At 32.2% G+C, this 20,163-nt stretch overlaps 1 protein-coding gene across 1 annotated transcript; it reads right to left on the bottom strand.

Annotated features, from left to right (window-relative positions):
• Positions 1-17,998: 17,998 nt before the first annotated feature.
• Positions 17,999-19,888, bottom strand: LOC145814262 (protein SEMI-ROLLED LEAF 2-like). The gene is made up of 3 exons (XM_082910883.1): positions 19,394-19,888; positions 19,110-19,238; positions 17,999-18,152 (listed from the first exon to the last, which is right to left on the bottom strand). Exons 1-3 carry the CDS (start codon positions 19,424-19,426, stop codon positions 18,063-18,065), a joined length of 252 nt encoding a protein of 83 aa, XP_082767009.1. The 5' UTR covers positions 19,427-19,888; the 3' UTR covers positions 17,999-18,062.
• Between the last annotated feature and the right edge of the window lie 275 nt (positions 19,889-20,163).

Raw genomic sequence — 20,163 nt, 5'->3', positions numbered from 1 at the left:
GTTTTTATTCAAGTTATTTTTTCTATTCAACTTCCTTTTTTATTTAATTTCCTAATAGATGGTTAACGTATAATGGTTTTTTGAATTAACTTCCATTTTTAATTTTCTGCAACTTCCATTATTATTTTTATTTAACTTCCTTTTTTATTCAAGTTTCATTTCTACTCAACTTCCTTTTTTATTTCATTTCCAAATAGATCGTCAAGGTATAGTGGTTTCTGGATTGAACTTCCATTTTTATTCAATTTACTTTTCTATTAAACTTCCTTTTTTATTTAATTTCCAAATATATCGTTAATGTATAGTGGTTTCATGAATGAACTTCCAATTTTAATTTTCTGCAAGTTCCATTTTTATTTCTATTCAACTTCTTTTTTTATTCAAGCTTCTTTTCTGTTCAACTTCCTTTTTTATTTAATTTCCAAATAGATCGGTTAGGCATAGCGGTTTCTTTAATGAACTTCCACTTTTAATTTTATGGAACTTCCATTTTTATTTTTATTCAGCTTCCATTTTTATTCAAGTTATTTTCTATTCAACTTCCTTTTTTATTTAATTTCCAAATATAACGTTAATGTATAGTGGTTTCTTGAATTAACTTCCAATTTTAATTTTTGGCAACTTCTATTTTTATTTTTATTCAACTTCCTTTTTTATTCAAGTTTCTTTTCTACTCAACTTCCTTTTCCTTTTTTATTTAATTTCCAAATAGATCGTCAAGGTATAGTGGTTTCTGGATTGAACTTCCATTTTTATTTTTCTTCAACTTCCATTTTTATTCAATTTAGTTATCTATTAAACTTTCATTTTATTTAATTTCCAAATAAATCGTTAAGGTATAGTGGTTTCTTGAATGAACTTCCAATTTTAATTTTCTGCAACTTCCATTTTTATTTCTATCCAACTTCTTTTTTTATTCAAGCTTCTTTTCCATTCAACTTCCTTTTTTATTTAATTTCCAAATAGATCGTTAAGGTATAATGGCTTCTGGATTGAACTTCTATTTTTAATTTTAGGCAACTTTCATTTTTATTTTTATTCAACTTCCATTTTTATTCAATTTTCTTTTCTGTTAAAGTTCCTTTTTTATTTAATTTGCAAATAGATTGTTAAGGTATAGTGGTTTTTTTTAATGAACTTCAATTTTAATTTTATGGAACTTCCATTTTTATTTTTATTCAACTTCCATTTTTATTCAAGTTATTTTTCTATTCAACTTCCTTTTTTATTTAATTTCCTAATAGATCGTTAAGGTATAGTGGTCTCTTGAATGAACTTCCATTTTTAATTTTCTGCAACTTCCATTTTTATTTTTATTCAACTTCCATTTTCATTCAATTTACTTTTCTATTAAACTTCATGTTTTATTTAATTTCCAAATAGATCTTGAAGGTATAGTGGTATCCTTAATGAACTTCCATTTTTAATTTTATGCAACTTCCATTTTTATTTTCATTCGACTTCCATTTTTATTCACGTCATTTTTCTATTCAACTTTCTTTTTTATTTAATTTCCAAATAGATCGTTAAGGTCTTGTGGTTTCTTGAATGAACTTCCATTTTTAATTTTCTGCAACTTCCATTTTTATTTTTATTTAACTTCATTTTTCAATCAAGTTTCTTTTCTACTCAACTTCTGTTTTTATTTAATTTTCAAATAGATCGTTATGGTATACTGGTTTCTGGATTGAACTTTCATTTTTATTTTTATTTTTATTCAAATTCCATTTATATTCAATTTAATTTTCTATTAAACTTCCGTTTTTATTTAATTTCCAAATAGATCGTTAAGGTATAGTGGTTTGTTTAATGAACTTCCATTTTTAATTTTATGAAATTTTCATTTTTATTTTTATTCAGTTTCCATTTTTATTCAAGTTCTTTTTTTATTCAACTTCCTTTTTTATTTAATTTCCAAATAGATAGTTAAGGTATAGTGGTTTCTTGAATTAACTTCCATTTTTAATTTTCTGCAACTTCCATTTTTATTTTTATTCGACTTCCATTTTTATTCAAGTTATTTTTCTATTCAACTTCCTTTTTTATTTAATTTTCAAATAGTTCGTCAAGGCATAGTGTTTTCAGGATTGAACTTACATTTTTTTTTTATTCAACTTCCATTTTAATTCAATTTACTTTTCTATTAAACTTCCGTTTTTATTTAATTTGAAAATATATCGTTAAGGTATAGTGGTTTCTTGAATGAAGTTCCAATTTTAATTTTCTGCAACTTCCATTTTTATTTCTATTCAACTTCTTTTTTTATTCAAGCTTCTTTTCTATTCAACTTCATTTGTTATTTAATTTCCAAATAGATCGTTAAGGTATAATGGTTTCTGGATTGAAATTACATTTTTAATTTTATACAACTTTCATTTTTATTTTTATTCAACTTCCGTTTTTATTCAATTTTGGTTTCTATTAAAGTTCCTTTTTTATTTAATTTCCAAATAGATTGTTATGGTATGGTGGTTTCTTTAATGAACTTCCATTTTTATTTTTATTTTTATTCAGCTTCCGTTTAAATTCAAGTTATTTTTCTATTCAACTTCCTTTTTTATTTAATTTCCAAAAAGATGGTTATGGTATAGTGGTTTCTTGAATTAACTTCAATTTTTAATTTTCTGCAACTTCCATTTTTATTTTTATTTAACTTCCTTTTTTATTCAAGTTTCTTTACTATTCAACTTCCTTTTTTATTTAATTTCCAATAGATCGTTGAGGTAGAGTGGTTTCTTTAATGAACTTCCATTTTTAATTTTATGGAACTTCCATTTTTATTTTTATTCAGCTTCCATTTTTATTCAAGTTATTTTTCTATTCAACTTCCTTTTTTATTTAATTGCCAAATATATCGTTACGGTATTGTGGTTTCTTCAATTAACTTCCATTTTTAATTTTCTGCAACTTCCATTTTATTTTTTTTTAACTTCCTTTTTTATTCAAGTTTCTTTTCTACTCAGCTTCCTTTTCCTTTTTTATTTAATTTCCAAATAGATCGTCAAGGTATAGTGGTTTCTGGATTGAACTTCCATTTTTATTTTTAATCAATTTCCATTTTTATTCAATTTACTTTTCTATTAAACTTTCTTTTTTATTTAATTTCCAAATAGATCGTTAAGGTATAGTGGTTTCTTGAATGAACTTCCAATTTTAATTTTCAGCAACTTCCATTTTTCTTTCTGTTCAACTTCTTTTTTTATTCAGGCTTTTTTTCTATTCAACTTCCTTTTTTATTTAATTTCCAAATAAATCGTTAAGGTATAATGGCTTCGGGATTGAACTTATATTTTTAATTTTATGCAACTTTTATTTTTATTTTTATTTAATTTCCATTTTTATTCTATTCACTTTTCTATTAAAGTTCCTTTTTTATTTAATTTCAAAATAGATCGTTAAGGTACAGTGGTTTCTTTAAAGAACTTCCATTTTTAATTTTATGGAACTTCCATTTTTATTTTTATTCCGCTTCCATTTTTATTCAAGTTATTTTTCTATTCAACTTCGTTTTTTATTTAATCTCCAAATAGATCGTTAAGGTATAGTGGTTTCTTGAATTAACTTCCATTTTTAATTTTCTGCAACTTCCATTTTTATTTTTAAGAAACTTCCTTTTTTATTCAAGTTACTTTTCTGTTCAACTTCCTTTTTTATTTAATTTACAAATAGAACGTTAACGTATAGTGGTTTCTGGATTGAACTTCCGTTTTTTATTTTATGCAACTGTCATTTTTATTTTTATTCAATTTCCATTTTTGTTGAATTTACTTTTCTATTAAACTTCCTTTTTTATTTAATTTCTAAATAGATCGTTAAGGTATAGTGGTTTCTGGAATGTATTTCCATTTTTAATTTGCTGCAACTTCAATTTTTATTTTTGTTTAACTTCCTTTTTCATTCAAGTTTCTTTTCTACTCAACTTCCTTTTTTATTTAATTTCCAAATAGATCGTTAAGGTATAGGGGTTTCAGGATTGAACTTCCATTTTTAATTTTATGCAACTTCCATTTTTATTTTTATTCAATTTCCTTTTTTTTTCAATTTACATTTCTATTAAACTTCCTTTTTTATTTAATTTCCAAATAGATCGTTAAGGTATAGTGGTTTCTTGAATTAACTTCCATTTTTAATTTTCTGCAACTTCCATTTTTATTTTTATTTAACTTCATTTTTTATTCAAGTTTTTTTACTATTCAACTTCCTTTTTTATTTAATTTTCAAATAGATCGTTGTGGTATAGTGGTTTCTTCAATGAACTTCCATTTTTAATTTTATGGAACTTCCATTTTTATTTTTATTCAGCTTCCATTTTTATTCAAGTTATTTTTCTATTCAAATTTCTTTTTTATTTAATTTCCAAATATATCATTAATGTATAGTGGTTTCTTGAATAAACTTCCATTTTTAATTTTCTGCAAGTTCGATTTTTATTTTTATTTAACTTCCTTTTTTATTCAAGTTTCTTTTCTACTCAGCTTCCTTTTCCCTTTTTATTTAATTTCCAAATAGATCGTCAAAGTATAGTGGTTTCTGGATTGAACTTCCATTTTTATTTTTAATCAACTTCCATTTTTATTCAATTTACTTTGCTATTAAACTTTCTTTTTTATTTAATTTCCAAATAGATCGTTAATGTATAGTGGTTTCTTGAATGAACTTCCAATTTTAATTTTCTGCAACTTCTATTTTTATTTCAATTCAACTTCTTTTTTTATTCGAGCTTCTTTTCTATTCAACTTCCTTTTTTATTTAATTTCCAAATAGATCGTTAAGGTATATTGGCTTCGGGATTGAACTTACATTTTTAATTTTATGCAACTTTCATTTTTATTTTTATTCAACTTCCATTTTTATTTAATTTTCTTTTCTATTAAAGTTCCTTTTTTATTTAATTTCCAAATAGATCGTTAAGGTATAGTTGTTTCTTTAATGAACTTCCATTTTTAATTTTATCGAACTTCCATTTTTAATTTTATCGAACTTCCATTTTTATTTTTATTCACCTTCCATTTTTATTCAAGTTATTTTTCTATTTAACTTCCTTTTTTATTTAATCTCCAAATAGATCGTTAAGGTATAATGGTTTCTTGATTTAACTTCCATTTTTAATTTTCTGCAACTTCCATTTTTATTTTTAAGTAACTTCCATTTTTATTCAAGTTACTTTTCTATTCAACTTCCATTTTTTATTTAATTTCCAAATAGAACGTTAACGTATAGTGGTTTCTGGATTGAACTTCCATTTTTTATTTCATGCAACTGTCATTTTTATTTTTATTCAATTTCCATTTTTTTTTTAATTTACTTTTCTATTAAACTTCCTTTTTTATTTAATTTCCAAATAGATCGTTATGGTATAGTGGTTTCTGGAATGTATTTTCATTTTTAATTTGCTGCAACTTCAATTTTTATTTTTATTTAACTTCCCTTTTCATTCAAGTTTCTTTTCTACTCAACTTCCTTTTTTATTTAATTTCCAAATAGATCGTTAAGGTATAGTGGTTTCTGGATTGAACTTCCATTTTTAATTTTATGCAACTTTCATTTTTATTTTTATTCAATTTCTTTTTTTTTTCAATTTACATTTCTATTAAACTTCCTTTTTTATTTAATTTCCAATTAGATCGTTAAGGTATAGTGGTTTCTTGAATGAACTTCCATTTTTAATTTTGCGCAACTTCCATTTTTATTGTTATTCGGCTTCCATTTTTATTCAAGTTATTTTTCGATTCAACTTCTTTTTTTATTTAATTTCCAAATAGATCTTTAAGGTATATAGTGGTTTCTTGAATAAACTTCCATTTTTAATTTTCTGCAACTTCCATTTTTATTTTTATTTAACTTCCTTTTTCAATCAGTTTCTTTTATACTCAACTTCCTTTTTTATTTAATTTCCAAATAGATCGTTAAGGTATAGTGGTTTCTTGAATGAATTTCCATTTTTAATTTTCTGCAACTTCCATTTTTATTTTTAAGTAACTTCCATTTTTATTCAAGTTACTTTTCTATTCAACTTCTTTTTTGATTTAATTTCCAAATACATCGTTAACGTATAGTGGTTTCTGGATTGAACTTCCATTTTCAATTTTACGCAACTTTCATTTTTATTTTTATTCAATTTCCATTTTTATTCAATTTACTTATCTATTAAACTTCCTTTTTTATTTAATTTCCAAATAGATGTTAAGATATAGTGCTTTCTTGAATGAATTTCCATTTTTAATTTTCTGCAACTTCCATTTTTATTTTTATTTAACTTTCTTTTTCATTCAAGTTTCTTTTCTACTCAACTTCCTTTTTTATTTAATTTGCAAATAGATCGTTAAGGTATAGTGGTTTCTGGATTGAACTTCCATTTTTAATTTTATTCAACTTTCATTTTTATTTTTATTCAATTTCCATTTTTATTCAATTTACTTCTCTATTAAACTTTCTTTATTATTAAATTTCCCAATTGAACGTTAAGGTATAGTGGTTTCTTGAATGAACATCCATTTTTAATTTTCTGCAACTTTCATTTTTATTTTTATTTGACTTTCATTTTTATTCAAGTTATTTTTCTATTCAACTTCATTTTTTATTTAATTTCCAAATAGATCGTTAAGGTATAGTGGTTTCTTGAATGAACTTCCATTTTTAATTTTCTGTAACTTCCATTTTTATTTTTATTTAACTTCCTTTTTCAATCAGTTTCTTTTCTACTCAACTTCCTTTTTTATTTAATTTCCAAATAGATCGTTAAGGTATAGTGGTTTCTAGATTGAACTTTTATTTTTAATTTTATGCAACATTCATTTTTATTTTTATTCAGCTTTCATTTTTATTCAAGTTATTTTTCTATTCAACTTCCTTTTTTATTTAATTTCCAAGTAGATGGTTAAGTTATAGTGGTTTCGTGAATTAACTTCCATTTTTAATTTTCTGCAACTTCCTTTTTTATTCAAGTTTCTTTTCTATTCAACTTCCTTTTTTATTTAATTTCCAAATAGATCGTTGAGGTATAGTGGTTTCTTTAATGAACTTCCATTTTTAATTTTATGGAACTTCCAATTTTATTTTTATTCAGCTTCCATTTTTATTCAAGTTATTTTTCTATTCAACTTCCTTTTTTATTTAATTTCCAAATATATCGTTAAGGTATAGTGGTTTCTTGAATTAACTTCCATTTTTATTTTTATTTAGCTTCCTTTTTTATTCAAGTTTCTTTTCAACTCAACTTTCTTTTTTATATAATTTCCAAATAGTTCGTAAAGGTATAGTGGTTTCTTTAATGAAATTCCATTTTTAATTTTATGGAACTTTCATTTTTATTTTTATTCAGCATCCATTTTTATTCAAGTTATTTTTCTATTCAACTTCCTTTTTCACTTAATTTCCAAATAGATCGTTAAGGTATAATGGTTTATTGAATGAACTTCCATTTTTAATTTTTTGCAACTTCCATTTTTATTTTTATTTAACTTCCTTTTTTATTCAAGTTTCTTTTCTACTCAACTTCCTTTTTTATGTAATTTCCAAATAGATCGTTAAGGTATAGTGGTGTCACGACCCCAAACCGCCCCTAGTAGTTTGGTGCCGTGATGGCCAGTAATCCGAGATTACTGAAGGGAAACTTTCAAAAGTTTAACACAATCAGAGTATAATAAACGGGGCTCACAAACGCGGAAGCAATAAATCAAAAAGCAAGTGGTCCATAAGAGTAGTGCATAAGTCCAATGATATGGCATACATCTTTACAAAGCTTTACAATTTGAATACAACAAAGTAAAATACATATTACATCTTGATCAAAAGGCTTCTCGAGCCGACATATACAAAATACAGTGAATACAAGCCAAGAAGCATGATTTTCAAGATTCGCTGACGTAAAAGAAATAATATCGCCGACATGAATACAAAACAAGGCCGACCAAAAATCAAGGATCCAAAACAGTCTTTCAAAACACATCTAGGCGTCGCCGCCGTCCTGCTCATCACCTACATATATATAGAGAGGGGTGAGCTTGGATACTTAATGAATGGTACAAGAAGTAAAGGTTTTGCATGAGTATAGCTGAAGTCTTTTCCAAACAAAATATGCCAAAACCATACGAATTTAGCCGAGGTCCTTACAGAACCAAAACACGTCAAAACTTTATCAGAACAAGGAATGAACCGTATTCATCTATCAAGTCTTACAAGTCTCAAGGGATGCTTACTGACATCGGCAAAACACATCAAAACCTTATCGAAACGAGGGATGAACCGTATTCATCTATCAAGTCTTACAAGTTTCAAGGGATGCTTACTGACATCGGCAAAACACATATCAAGTTCTCCGAACAAACAAACCCACGCGGTAAACCGTCAGTGGCAAAACAAAGACTGCACGATTCGTAATCGATTAGCCAAAAGTACTGCGAAAGTTTATAGTCCTCCAGCACAAGGGACTTGTGTTACTTAAGCCCGTAGCTCTTTTTAACACGATGGTCTTGTATTACTTAGGCCCGTAGCCCGCTTTAACACGATAGTCTTCTCAAGAAAGGACCGTATCCTTTTATACTTAGTGTTGCGAAAGTTTAGAGTCCTCCAGCACAAGGGACTTTTATACTTGGTGCTGCGAAAGTTTAGAGTCCTCCAGTACAAGGGACTTTTCAAGAATGACATCAAAACAAAGCTTATACTTGATACATCAAAACAGAGCTATTCATTCATGCTTAGCAAATACTTTCGACAAAACAAAGCAAGGCAAGATTTATCAAAACAGTATAACATAGCTTTATTAAAAGCACCACTCACCTAGTTCTTCAGGTGTAGGCTCAAAGCAAAGATCAAGGACCTACAATCACATGGTAATCATATTCTCAAGACAAGCTTTATATACATGCAAATGATCCCGGCATTCTCACCAGATCCAAGTCAAAAGCAAAGCAAAACATGCTGGGAGTTTAAACACTGCTCCCGTCTCATGAAGACACACTGGGTACCAACCAGGTCTTTTTCGAGGTCCCACATCTCCTTGCTAAGGTGTGGTCCCAATGGCCTGATTCAAAAACAAAGTCGGGAAGACCTGGGTTTCCCTTTGAAGAACATGAAGAACATGATGAACATGATCATGAGGAAAAATGAATGCAAGATCACAACTTGTTACAAAAATCTGAGATTTCATGCCATGAGTTCAAAACATGGACCTGGGTACCCATACAAGAAGGTCATGCAAGAATAAACACGAAAACATGGTTTTGGTTCCAAACTTTCGGATCAAAACGAGACTTTTCTTCAAGAACACATGAATACTATTTTTCTCTTCCAAAACCAACTTCAAATCGATGCATGACATGCAAAACAGATCCGATCATGCAATGCAGCTAGATGATCAATGAGAACAACAAGAGTAGGTTAAGATTCTAACCTCAAAACTCGAATCCTATGGTTCAAACCTCGAAGATCAAGCTTGGAAGACCTATTCTCACTCAAGAACTTTCTCCTCCTTCCTCTAGAGCTTCTCTCTCTAAAGGCAAAGATTTGAGACAAAATGATTTGTTTCTAGGTCTGCCGGCTGTCTTAACCCTCAGCTCGGACACGTGGCGTTATCGGGTTGGTTCAACTCAAAAGGTGATTGATTGAGAAGACAAGTCTATGGCAAAGCGTATGCAGCAAGCTAAGGCAAGACACATCAGCAAGTAATGACATCGGCTAAAGTCAAAGCTTCGGCAACTGGGTAACAAGGACATCGGCTAGGGAGGACGACACTTGACTAAGCTGTGCCACACCTTGGCCGGGGTGTGCCACACCTCGGTCTAGGCCATACCTGCCCAAGGGCAAGGATCACTAAGTGCAAAACATCTCGGCAAACAAAGCCCGAGGTGAAGATGAGGGCTGAACAAGTGGTTCCAAAACAGTTCTAAACACAAAGATTCAGAGGTGAACTAAGCTCAAGATGACCTCGGCTACACACCAAGCAAGGAACAAAGTCATGCGAGCAACACTTAAACAAAACAAGGCAAGGCAAAACTTGCAAAACAACATAACAAGACAAGATCATGCATGAATGTATGCAAGCATGACAAGAGTAAGGTGAGGGTTGCTACAGTCTACCCCCCTTAAAGAAGTTTGGTCCCCAAACTTAAATTACCTTGCTCTGTAAACAACTCCGGATAACGAATTCTCACATCCTCTTCTTTTTCCCACGTGGCTTCTGTGCCATGATGCTCCTTCCATTCGACCTTTACCATTGGCGTTGATTTGTTTCTCAACTGCCTCACTTGCCTGTCAGTAATCCTCATTGGTTTCTCCTCGTAGCCCAAATCCTCATTAACCATAATCCCAGAATGGTCAATTATATGCAATGGATCTCGGATGTACTTCCTCAACATCGAAACATGAAACGCATTGTGGACTTGGCTTAAATCTGGCGGCAAAGCAAGTCTGTAGGCCACGGGGTTAATTCTCTCAAGAATCTCAAACGGTCCAACATATCGGGGTGCCAATTTACCTTTCTTTCCAAATCTTGAAACTCCTGTCATCGGCGAGATCCTCAAAAATACGTGATCCCCAACCTCGAATTCTAGCTCCCTTCTCCTCTGGTCGGCGTAACTCTTCTGTCGACTTTGCGCGGTTCTAATCCTCTGCTGAATGAGCTTAATCTTTTCGGTCGTTCTTTGAACTATCTCGGGGCCAATCAAAGCTGTATCTCCCACCTCGGTCCAACATATCGGCGACCTGCACTCCCTTCCATACAAGGCTTCGTACGGCACCATTCTAATGCTGGCTTGATAACTGTTGTTGTATGCGAATTCTACTAATGGCAGATGCGATTCCCAACTTCCCTTGAAATCCAATACACACATTCTGAGCATATCCTCAAGTGTCTGAATGGTTCTTTCTGTTTGCCCATCAGTTTGGGGATGAAAAGCTGTGCTAAACCTCAACTCAGTTCCCAAGGCTCCTTGCAGGCTCTGCCAAAATCTAGAAACGAACTTTGAATCTCGGTCTGACACAATGGACACTGGCACACCGTGAAGTCTAATAATCTCATTCATATATAGTTTGGCAAGTCGGTCGGCATTGAACGTAGTTTTAACTGCCAAGAAGTGTGCTGACTTAGTTAGCCTGTCAACGATAACCCAAATTGAATCCATACCTCTTTGCGTCCTCGGTAAACCTACCACAAAATCCATGGAGATGTGTTCCCATTTCTACTCAGGAATCGGCAAAGGTTGAAGAAGTCCTGCCGGTCTTTGATGTTCTGCTTTCACTTGTTGACAATGCAAACATTGGGACACGAATTCGGCTATCTCTCTTTTCATATTTGGCCACCAGAAGGTCCGCTTCACATCTTGATACATCTTGGTGCTTCCTGGATGAACAGCAAACTTGGAACCATGAGCTTCCTGTAAAATTCTCCCTTTCAACTCTGGGATGTCGGCCACGCATAACCTTCCTTCAAACTTGAGTACTTGTTTTTCGATGGTGTATCCTGATCTCGGCTTTGTGACAATCTCCTCGGCTACTTTCTCGAAGAATTTATCTTCCATCTGTCTTGCCTTTACCTCATCAACAATAGTCGGCTCCACTGCTATCACAGTCAAACACGCCAAATTTCCATCTGACTTTCTGCTCAAAGCGTCGGCCACGCTGTTAGCTTTACCTGGGTGATATTGAATTTGAATATCATAGTCCTTCAACAACTCAAGCCACCTTCTCTGTCTCAAATTCAATTCCTTCTGAGTGAACAGGTACTTTAAACTCTTATGGTCTGTAAAAACCTGACAAGAAGCTCCATACAAATAGTGACGCCAAATCTTTAAAGCAAACACCACGGCCGCTAATTCTAAATCATGGGCAGGATAGTTCTTCTCACGGGGTTTCAACTGACGAGATGCATAAGCTATAACCTTACCCCCTTGCATTAACACACAACCCAAGCCCTTATGTGAAGCATCGCTATAGATATGAAATTCTTCGTTACCTGATGAAAGTACGAGTACGGGTGCTGTAACTAACCTCGTCTTCAGTTCCCGATTGTCCCTTTACTGTTCTGTTGTGTTCCGGACTCGGTTCCGTGAAGTTGGTAGTGATATCTATCTTGTTGATGTCTTTTAATTCCCCTTGATTGAGTTTTAGGATGTTTGGAGCAGGGTTGTTACAGGTTGGTTAGGCCTTGGTTTCAATTCCTTGTTGTCCAGTTTTTAGGCGATCCGCTCGAGCGGGTCTTCTTGCGCTCGAGCGGGGATTGCACACCTCCAGTATTTCGTGTTCCTGCAAAACTTCTGCAGATGTGATTTTTACGCTCGAGCGGTGGTGCTCGAGCGGGTCTGTCAGCGCTCGAGCCGGTAGTACTTTCTGGTATAAGTTCTGGGAGATGGAAATCTACGCTCGAGCGGACTGGTTTTCACGCTCGAGCGGAAGTGCTTTATTCTTGTGTCTTGGCGCTCGAGCGGGACTTATTGCGCTCGAGCGTGTTCAGATTTTGCTCTTGGCGCTCGAGCGTTGTGTTCTCCGCTCGAGCGGGTCATGCGTATATGAGTTATCCACTGGGTGATTTTAAATCACTTTTTACTTTCCTTTCTCTCTCCTACTTTTTTTAAAATCCATTTTGAGAGCTCCTCTCTCTAAAATCTTGCCTTCTCTCTAGATTTTGATCTAGCTAGGGTGAGTTCCTCACCTTCCGCCTTTGTAAAAGTTGTGTTGATCGTCGAGGGCGTCATTTTGATCCGAGCATCTTGGTCTTTGGAGCACTTTGGTCTTGAGTCTCTTCTCCATCCAAGCTCTAACTTCGAGGTAGGGATAACCTACTCCTCACTATGGACTTTGTCTTTAAATTTTAGTATTTTGAGATGCTGGGGTTGGTTTGGTGATTTTTGTGAAAGTTGGGGGCCTTGGTGTAATTTTTACAAAAGTTAGGGTTTTGGCCATATAAAACCTAGATGCATGTTTGGTATGGAAAAGTGAAATTAATGTTAAGACATTAATGAAAATGGAACCTAAGGGTTGAAAGGTTAATTATGGAAAATGCCCTAATTACATTGGTTAATTAATTTGCATAATTAATTATGAGAAACGAGGAATTGATTTGGAAAGATATGGGATTAAAGGGTGTAGTTGGATTACTTATCACTCACCCAGTTGAAATGTTGATTATATATCCACTGTTACATTTAATTTCGGTATAGAAATAACTGCTTTGGGCTATCGGTGGAGGATAGTCTTGATTGTTGTAGACAATGCATGATGATTAGGCAAACTGAAACTAATCACTGGAATGGGTCATTGAGCATGACGGTTGAAAGAATACTTTAAAATTATGTATTGTGTGATGATGTGTATGATTATTGTTTATATGCATTGTGTTGTGTTGGAGGAGATAGGGGATGTACTCCACGGTTTAGGGGAAGATAGGGGATGGACCTCTAAACCGGATGTTGTTGGGAGGAGATAGGGGATGGACTCCATAGATAGAGCTCATATGCTTATCTAGTAATGTGTTGACAGAGCTCATATGCTTGTCATTGGAAGTGTGATAGTGCTCTTATGCATATCGGTGGAAGTGATGATATAGCTTGTATGCTTATCTATTGATGTGTGATATAACTTGTATGCTTATCTGTTGGTGTGTGATATAGCTAGTATGCTTATCTATGATGAAATGGGAAAGTGCTTAATGCGAGTTATTGTCTCATATGAGTTGTTTGGCCAGGTTCTAAGCCAGGGTTATAAACTGAGAATTTGAAAAGAATTGAAAAATGGACTGTAACATGGACTTGTATGTCATGAAACTGTAAAGTGTGATAAGGAAAAGTATCAGTGTTGACCATCTATCAATTGCTAATCTTTTAGTCATTGTCCATATTTGGTTTAGTGTATTTCTACTGGGCTGTGGCTCACCCTATATGGGAATATCATTTTCAGGTACAGGTAGCATGCCACCTCCAAGGACTTAGCTTGGGAGGCTAGAGGCGGACACACTTTTGTTGTCTTATTTCTTTTGATGTATTACATGTAAATTCAAGCCAAGGGCTTAATACGTAATTGAGTTAGTACTCTCTTTTGTAACCAAGTGTTAACTTGGAAAGCTGTAAGCCCGTAGGGCATTTGCTTTTATTGTTAACATGTAATACTTTTGTAATGAAGTACTCTGATGAATAGAAGAATGTGAAGCTTTTGTATATCAATGCATGTCTATATTAATGGGTTTAATGTTGTTATTTTGAGGGCGTTACAAATTTTCTGCAACTTCCATTTTTATTTTTATTCGACTTCCATTTTTATTCAAGTTATTTTTCTATTCAACTTCCTTTTTTATTTAATTTCCAAATAGATCGTTAAGGTATAGTGGATTCTTGAATGAACTTCCATTTTTAATTTTCTGCAACTTCCATTTTTATTTCTATTCAACTTCTTTTTTTATTCAAGTTTCTTTTCTATTCAACTTCCGTTCTTATTTAATTTCCAAAAAGATCGTTAAGGTATACTGGTTTCTGGATTGAACTTCCATTTTTAATTTTATGCAACTTTCACTTTTATTTTTATTCAACTTCCATTTTTATTCAATTTACTTTTCTATTAAACTTCCTTTTTTATTTAATTTCCAAATAGATCGTTAAGGTATAGTGGTTTTTTTAATGAACTTCCATTTTTAATTTTATGGAACTTCCATTTTTATTTTTATTCAGCTTCCATTTTTATTCAATTTATTTTTCTATTCAACTTCCTTTTTTATTTAATTTCCAAATAGATCGTTAAGGTATAGTGGTTTCTTGAATGAACTTCCAATTTTAATTTTCTGCAACATCCATTTTTATTTTTATTTAACTTCCTTTTTCAATCAAGTTTCTTTTCCACTCAACTTCCTTTTTTATTTAATTTCCAAATAGATCATTATGGTATACTGGTTTCTGGATTGAACTTTCAGTTTTAATTTTCTGCAACCACTACAACAAGTTGGGTCTTGAATGACGAAATTATTTTGTCTTCAAAGAGCTAATTTCGTCACTATAGATATTTGTGAGGAAATATTTTCGTCACCGGTTTCGTCATTGAATGTTTGTCACTAAAAACCACTGTGATGAAAAATAATTTCGTCACCAATGAAATTACCTCAGCGACGAAATTTTTTGTCACCAATAAAACAACATTTTGTCACCAAAAATTTTTATTTTCGTCACCAAATAGTTATTTGGTACCATATTTATCACTTTAGTTGACGAATAAATTTGTCACGCATGTTGATCATTGATGAGGAAATAATTTTGTCACAATAAGATGTCAAGATGACGAAATTTTTCGTCTTCAAAAGTCATAATTTTTTGTCACCAATAAGACAACATTTTGTCGCAAAAAATTCTCATTTTCGCCACCAAATAGTTATTCAGTACCATATTTATAACTTTAGTTGATGAATAAATTTGTCACGCATGTTGATCATTGATGAGGAAATAATTTCGTCACAATGAGATGTAAAGGTGACGAAATTTTTCGTCTTCAAAAGTCATACATGGGTGACGAAATATATTTCGTCACAAATATATATATACGTGACGAAATTTTTAGTCACCAAACAACAAAATAAATAAAAAGTTTCATATATAAACTGCAATAAATTTTGTCACAAAAAAAGTTTATTAGTGACGAATAATCACTTTGTCATAATAACAAGTACAAATGACGAAACAAATTCGTTACTAAACTTGTTCCATATTTTATATTCAATTTAAATTATTATTTCACAAATATCCTTGCTCATATCCTAATAGCCTTTTAATTATACTAAGAAATCCACTAGCTATTATACATCACTCCACAAAAAATTTCACTAAACAATTTATATTATAAATCAAAATATATCTATCAAACAACTTTAATAATAATCCATTAAGTATCACAAAAAAACCATCAAAGCAAATTCCAAAATGAACTAACATGGAGTCCACACAAAAAAAAAATCAACACTCAATCTTAATTTGCAACTACAACTAAGCATCAATTTAGGAAAAAAAATTCAAAAGTTGATCTTCATTTGCAAGTATGCTTCCGAACGTCATCAAAACCAATCTACAAAGAAAATAAACAAGGCAAACATTAACATAATGTATATATATAAAGTTTATTATAATAGCAAAGTTTTATTATAAACTTGAAACCAAATATCAGAAACTTAACAAATATATAGAACTATTCTCAAGATCACAAGCTGGAAGTTACCTGAATAGAAATTAATAGAGATTAACTAAAAAGATGAATACCATGCTCATTCCCACCCATGGGCTTTGCAATGATCACCTTAACATGGCAATTCACTGTATCCCCCGAATTATGCTCGGATCAAAAACTGGGTGTGACCCACGGACAGCAGCCAAACCAGCTATAACACTACAACATCTCATGGTAAGAAACCAAGGCATGCAGTCAATGAGAATGGAAAGGAACAAATATTGTGGCTGCTGCACAAATGGGATTTAAAAAATTTTTGAAGAGAGAGAGAGAGAGAAAGAGCAACAACCTAGAATGCAAAAAATGGATAAGTAGGCCACTAGCTTGGTGAGTTGTGACAGCAATGACCAAAATGGATGTAGATAATAAGCTTTTTATTTTTTACATTAACATTAAAAGGCCACGCACAAAACCTAAAAACAACTCCCTTCTAAATTTAGAAAATAGCACACACTGTTATACGTATTATTTTGTTTTAACATTGATTGCTTCTTTTTTTTTTTTTTTTTTTTTTTTTTTGATCAACAAAAACTTTATTGATGAAAGAACCTTACAGGAAGGAGAAAATACATCAATAAAGGGGACAAGAAAGGACAGGGGAGAGGGGGATGATGCACAGCACCAAAACTGAACTGTTGGTGAAGGACCAACAAGAACACAAAAAACACAACAAACGCAGACAGCAAGTTACCCATCCCAGCAAAGGTATATAGAAAATATACATCACCAGGCCTACAATTAGTTTCACATCCAAAACTGAAGCAAAATTACCCAGACCAGCAGCCCAGCAGATCCATCCACTCACCCAGCATATAGATACAACCAGCAAAGCAGAATGATACCAAACAGCAGAGCATACAGATACCAACAGCAAATCATACAGATACCAACAGCAGAGCAAATAGCAGAGCATACAGATACCAATAGCAGAGCATAAAAATACTTGTGACTTAGGCTATACAGATACCAACATCCACAGATACAAGCACACTTAACAGCAGGCTATTATCTGACTTAGGTTATGCACAATATCATGCCTGGAGTAAGAAAAACCTGGAAGATTGGATTTGGCCCATAGAGCCACTCTCAACTTGACAGAACCACTCAACTCCTTTAGGTTAGGCTGACACCCATTAAAAATACAATTATTCCTCATCTTCCAGATAGACCAGAACCACTCAACAGCAGAGCATACAGATACCAACACGGGAGCAAACAGAACCACTCAACATTGACTGCTTCCTTTATTTTATAAAAACGGCATGATGTCCATATGAGCAGCTTCTTTCCATAAAAATTTTATTTTTATTTCAATTAATTATTTATAGACTTAAAAAACATGGTTCCTAGGTCTTCAGATATGGTGGTCAGGTGACTTTAGATTTCGAACCATACAAATCTTCGACATTGATGAGAGACATCACTTAGGATAAACAAGCTTCAGCAATATTGCACAGCCTTCAGAGAGCATCATTTAAATTGTAAAGTTTACGATTTAAGAAAGGAGGAGATGGTGACTTGTTCATTCATTTCTACTACTGTGAAAAACTCAATCAGAGAGACACCCATTATTAATCACATCACTAATTTAAAGCAACTCCCAACACTGCCTAGCAAAAATACACAAAAAAGTAAACACATAGCTTTGTCTCTACTTTGGTTAGTGTGTATTTTAACTAGGGTCATGCTAAGTAAGAATTTTGATAATGAATCTATTTTCATTAAATACATCTTCAAACTTGTTAAATCCTAGTTAATAAGTAGTCAAACTGTTGTGCTTTAACTAGTATATACTAACCAACATGAGAAAAATAAAATGATAAAACGAGCGCGACTTACCAAAAAGGCGATGTACGAGTTCATGGGATACCTCATCCTCTAAAAGGAAAATTAAACGAGTTGAATGTGCTTACATTGTCAAACTCAACGGAAATATGGGAATTTTGACCCATGAGCCAAACCTACAGCAATAAAAACATAGAGTAACAGGAAATTAACGATCAACTAGTTAAGATATACATATGTACCAAGGTTTGAGAAATAATAAACTGTGAAGGAATGAAATTTCATAAACAGAACCAAGAACCATGAGGTGTTGAAGTCCATTCGGCATTAAGGTCCTTGTGCTGTAGAAAAAACATCCTGAGACAGTTGGATAAGCAATTTGAAATAGAAACATAAATAAATAAAGATATTCTATCAGTATCTAGTCCGCCACAAGAGTACCAAGAGTATGAATTCTTCCCTTTAAAGGGAATGCTTCTTCTATGCAAACTCTTGTTTGAGGTTGATTAAAATCAGCATATTACTTTCTTCTAAAAAGGGAGAAAGAAAAGGAAGGAGAGAAACTAGACTATATTCTATTCCTTTACAGTCTGCCAGCCTCTTCATAAACCTTTCTGAGCCTACCTCACTTTTGATGTCCCATGGAAAGCTATGTAGAATTGAAATAGGGGCTTCACTCTAAACAAACAACTAACTAGAGGAGTGAATGTGTGGTAATAACAACTAACTAGAGGTAATAACAAACAATTTTATCTAAACATAGAAGAGATAAAGGTAACAAATAAGTGTCACCAATAGCTTCAGAAGAGACAATAAATTGGTATTTAATATATCTTTTTCTTAAAATTATCTCTATTATTTAGGTTTTCTTTTTTCCGCTAGGCAGGACAGGTGTAAAACATACTTCAAATCCACTTCTATAGAAATTTTAGGATACCAGAAGAGGAAAGGGGGAAGAGTGAAATGTTAATGACAAATCGATGGCATCTTCGTGCATCACTTGTATAGAATTTTGCACACCAATATTTCTTATCTTTATGCATCACTTATGTAAAATTTTTCTCACCAATATTGCTTAGATTCATGCATTATTATTGATGCCAAATTCCATAATCTTAGGGGAAAAACGATACCAGTGAAGAAAGGGCTTGCAGGGCAGCTGAACGAAGACGCTTTTCTCTCTCATGTTCTCCTACTTCTTGTGCTAGTTGACAGAGTTTTGGAATAAATCCTTCTAAGTTAAACATGTAAGTCCCATCTGTCTGCAAAATAAACAGATACATAAGTCCAAAGTTAAACATTTCACTATTAATTCAATTTCCGTAATTGATGGATAAACAAGAAATAACCCAAAGTAAAGACATTCCACCTCACCAACCCAATTATTTACAAAGTCAAAAAGTGTCTGGCATCCTACCATTCGCATATCATCCTGTCGTGTTTGATCCATCAGAATGTGAATGATCTTAATAAACTACTCGCAAAGAGAGGCTTGTCATATAGTCATGGATAATAATGCAGATACGTAAGTATATCTGACAAAATAGGAGCATAAGATATACATCAAATCATGTTATCCATCAATGATATCTGTGCTTGCTCCCCACTATTGCCTATTGAACTCCATTACATCAAGCACTTTTGATATTACCATACAACATCAAACTCCAGAAAAATATTGAGTAAGAAATTTATCATTAACAGGTTATGATAAATAATGCCTTCAAAAATTTTTACAAACAGCACCTTACACAAAATATGTAATGAAAGCATAAGAATAGGATCAACAGGAATGAACTCACATTTGCTCCTTGCAAGTAATTAACAACTTCTTGTAAGTACACATGACAACTTTTGCAGATTGAAAATTCTCAGTTCTCAGTTCCTTGTAACACCTTTGTTCAAGTGAACTTGTGATCTGTTAACCAGACTCAAAACTTACGTCAATGAAGCAACATAAAAAAAAATCATGGAAATTTGGTAAATATACTGATTTATGCTGTCTGGTCCTGACATGAATAAAAATATTAAATAAATGGACTCTAGTTGATAAAAACAAAATGCAAGGATATGTCTCAGGTGAATATATCTGCCAATCAAAGTCCTATGAGCATCTCTCTTGTAGGTGTTGTTGCACTTCATTTAAAGGGGACAAGGGCAAAAGAGAGAGAGGGTGAGGAGGAGAGA

Source organism: Camellia sinensis, unplaced genomic scaffold (genome assembly GCF_055761805.1).
Source record: "Camellia sinensis isolate YWXY unplaced genomic scaffold, ASM5576180v1 Unanchor1, whole genome shotgun sequence".
NCBI lineage: Eukaryota > Viridiplantae > Streptophyta > Magnoliopsida > Ericales > Theaceae > Camellia > Camellia sinensis.
Note: the sequence above shows the minus strand (reverse complement) of the source record. Positions and strands in the feature narration are given on the sequence as shown.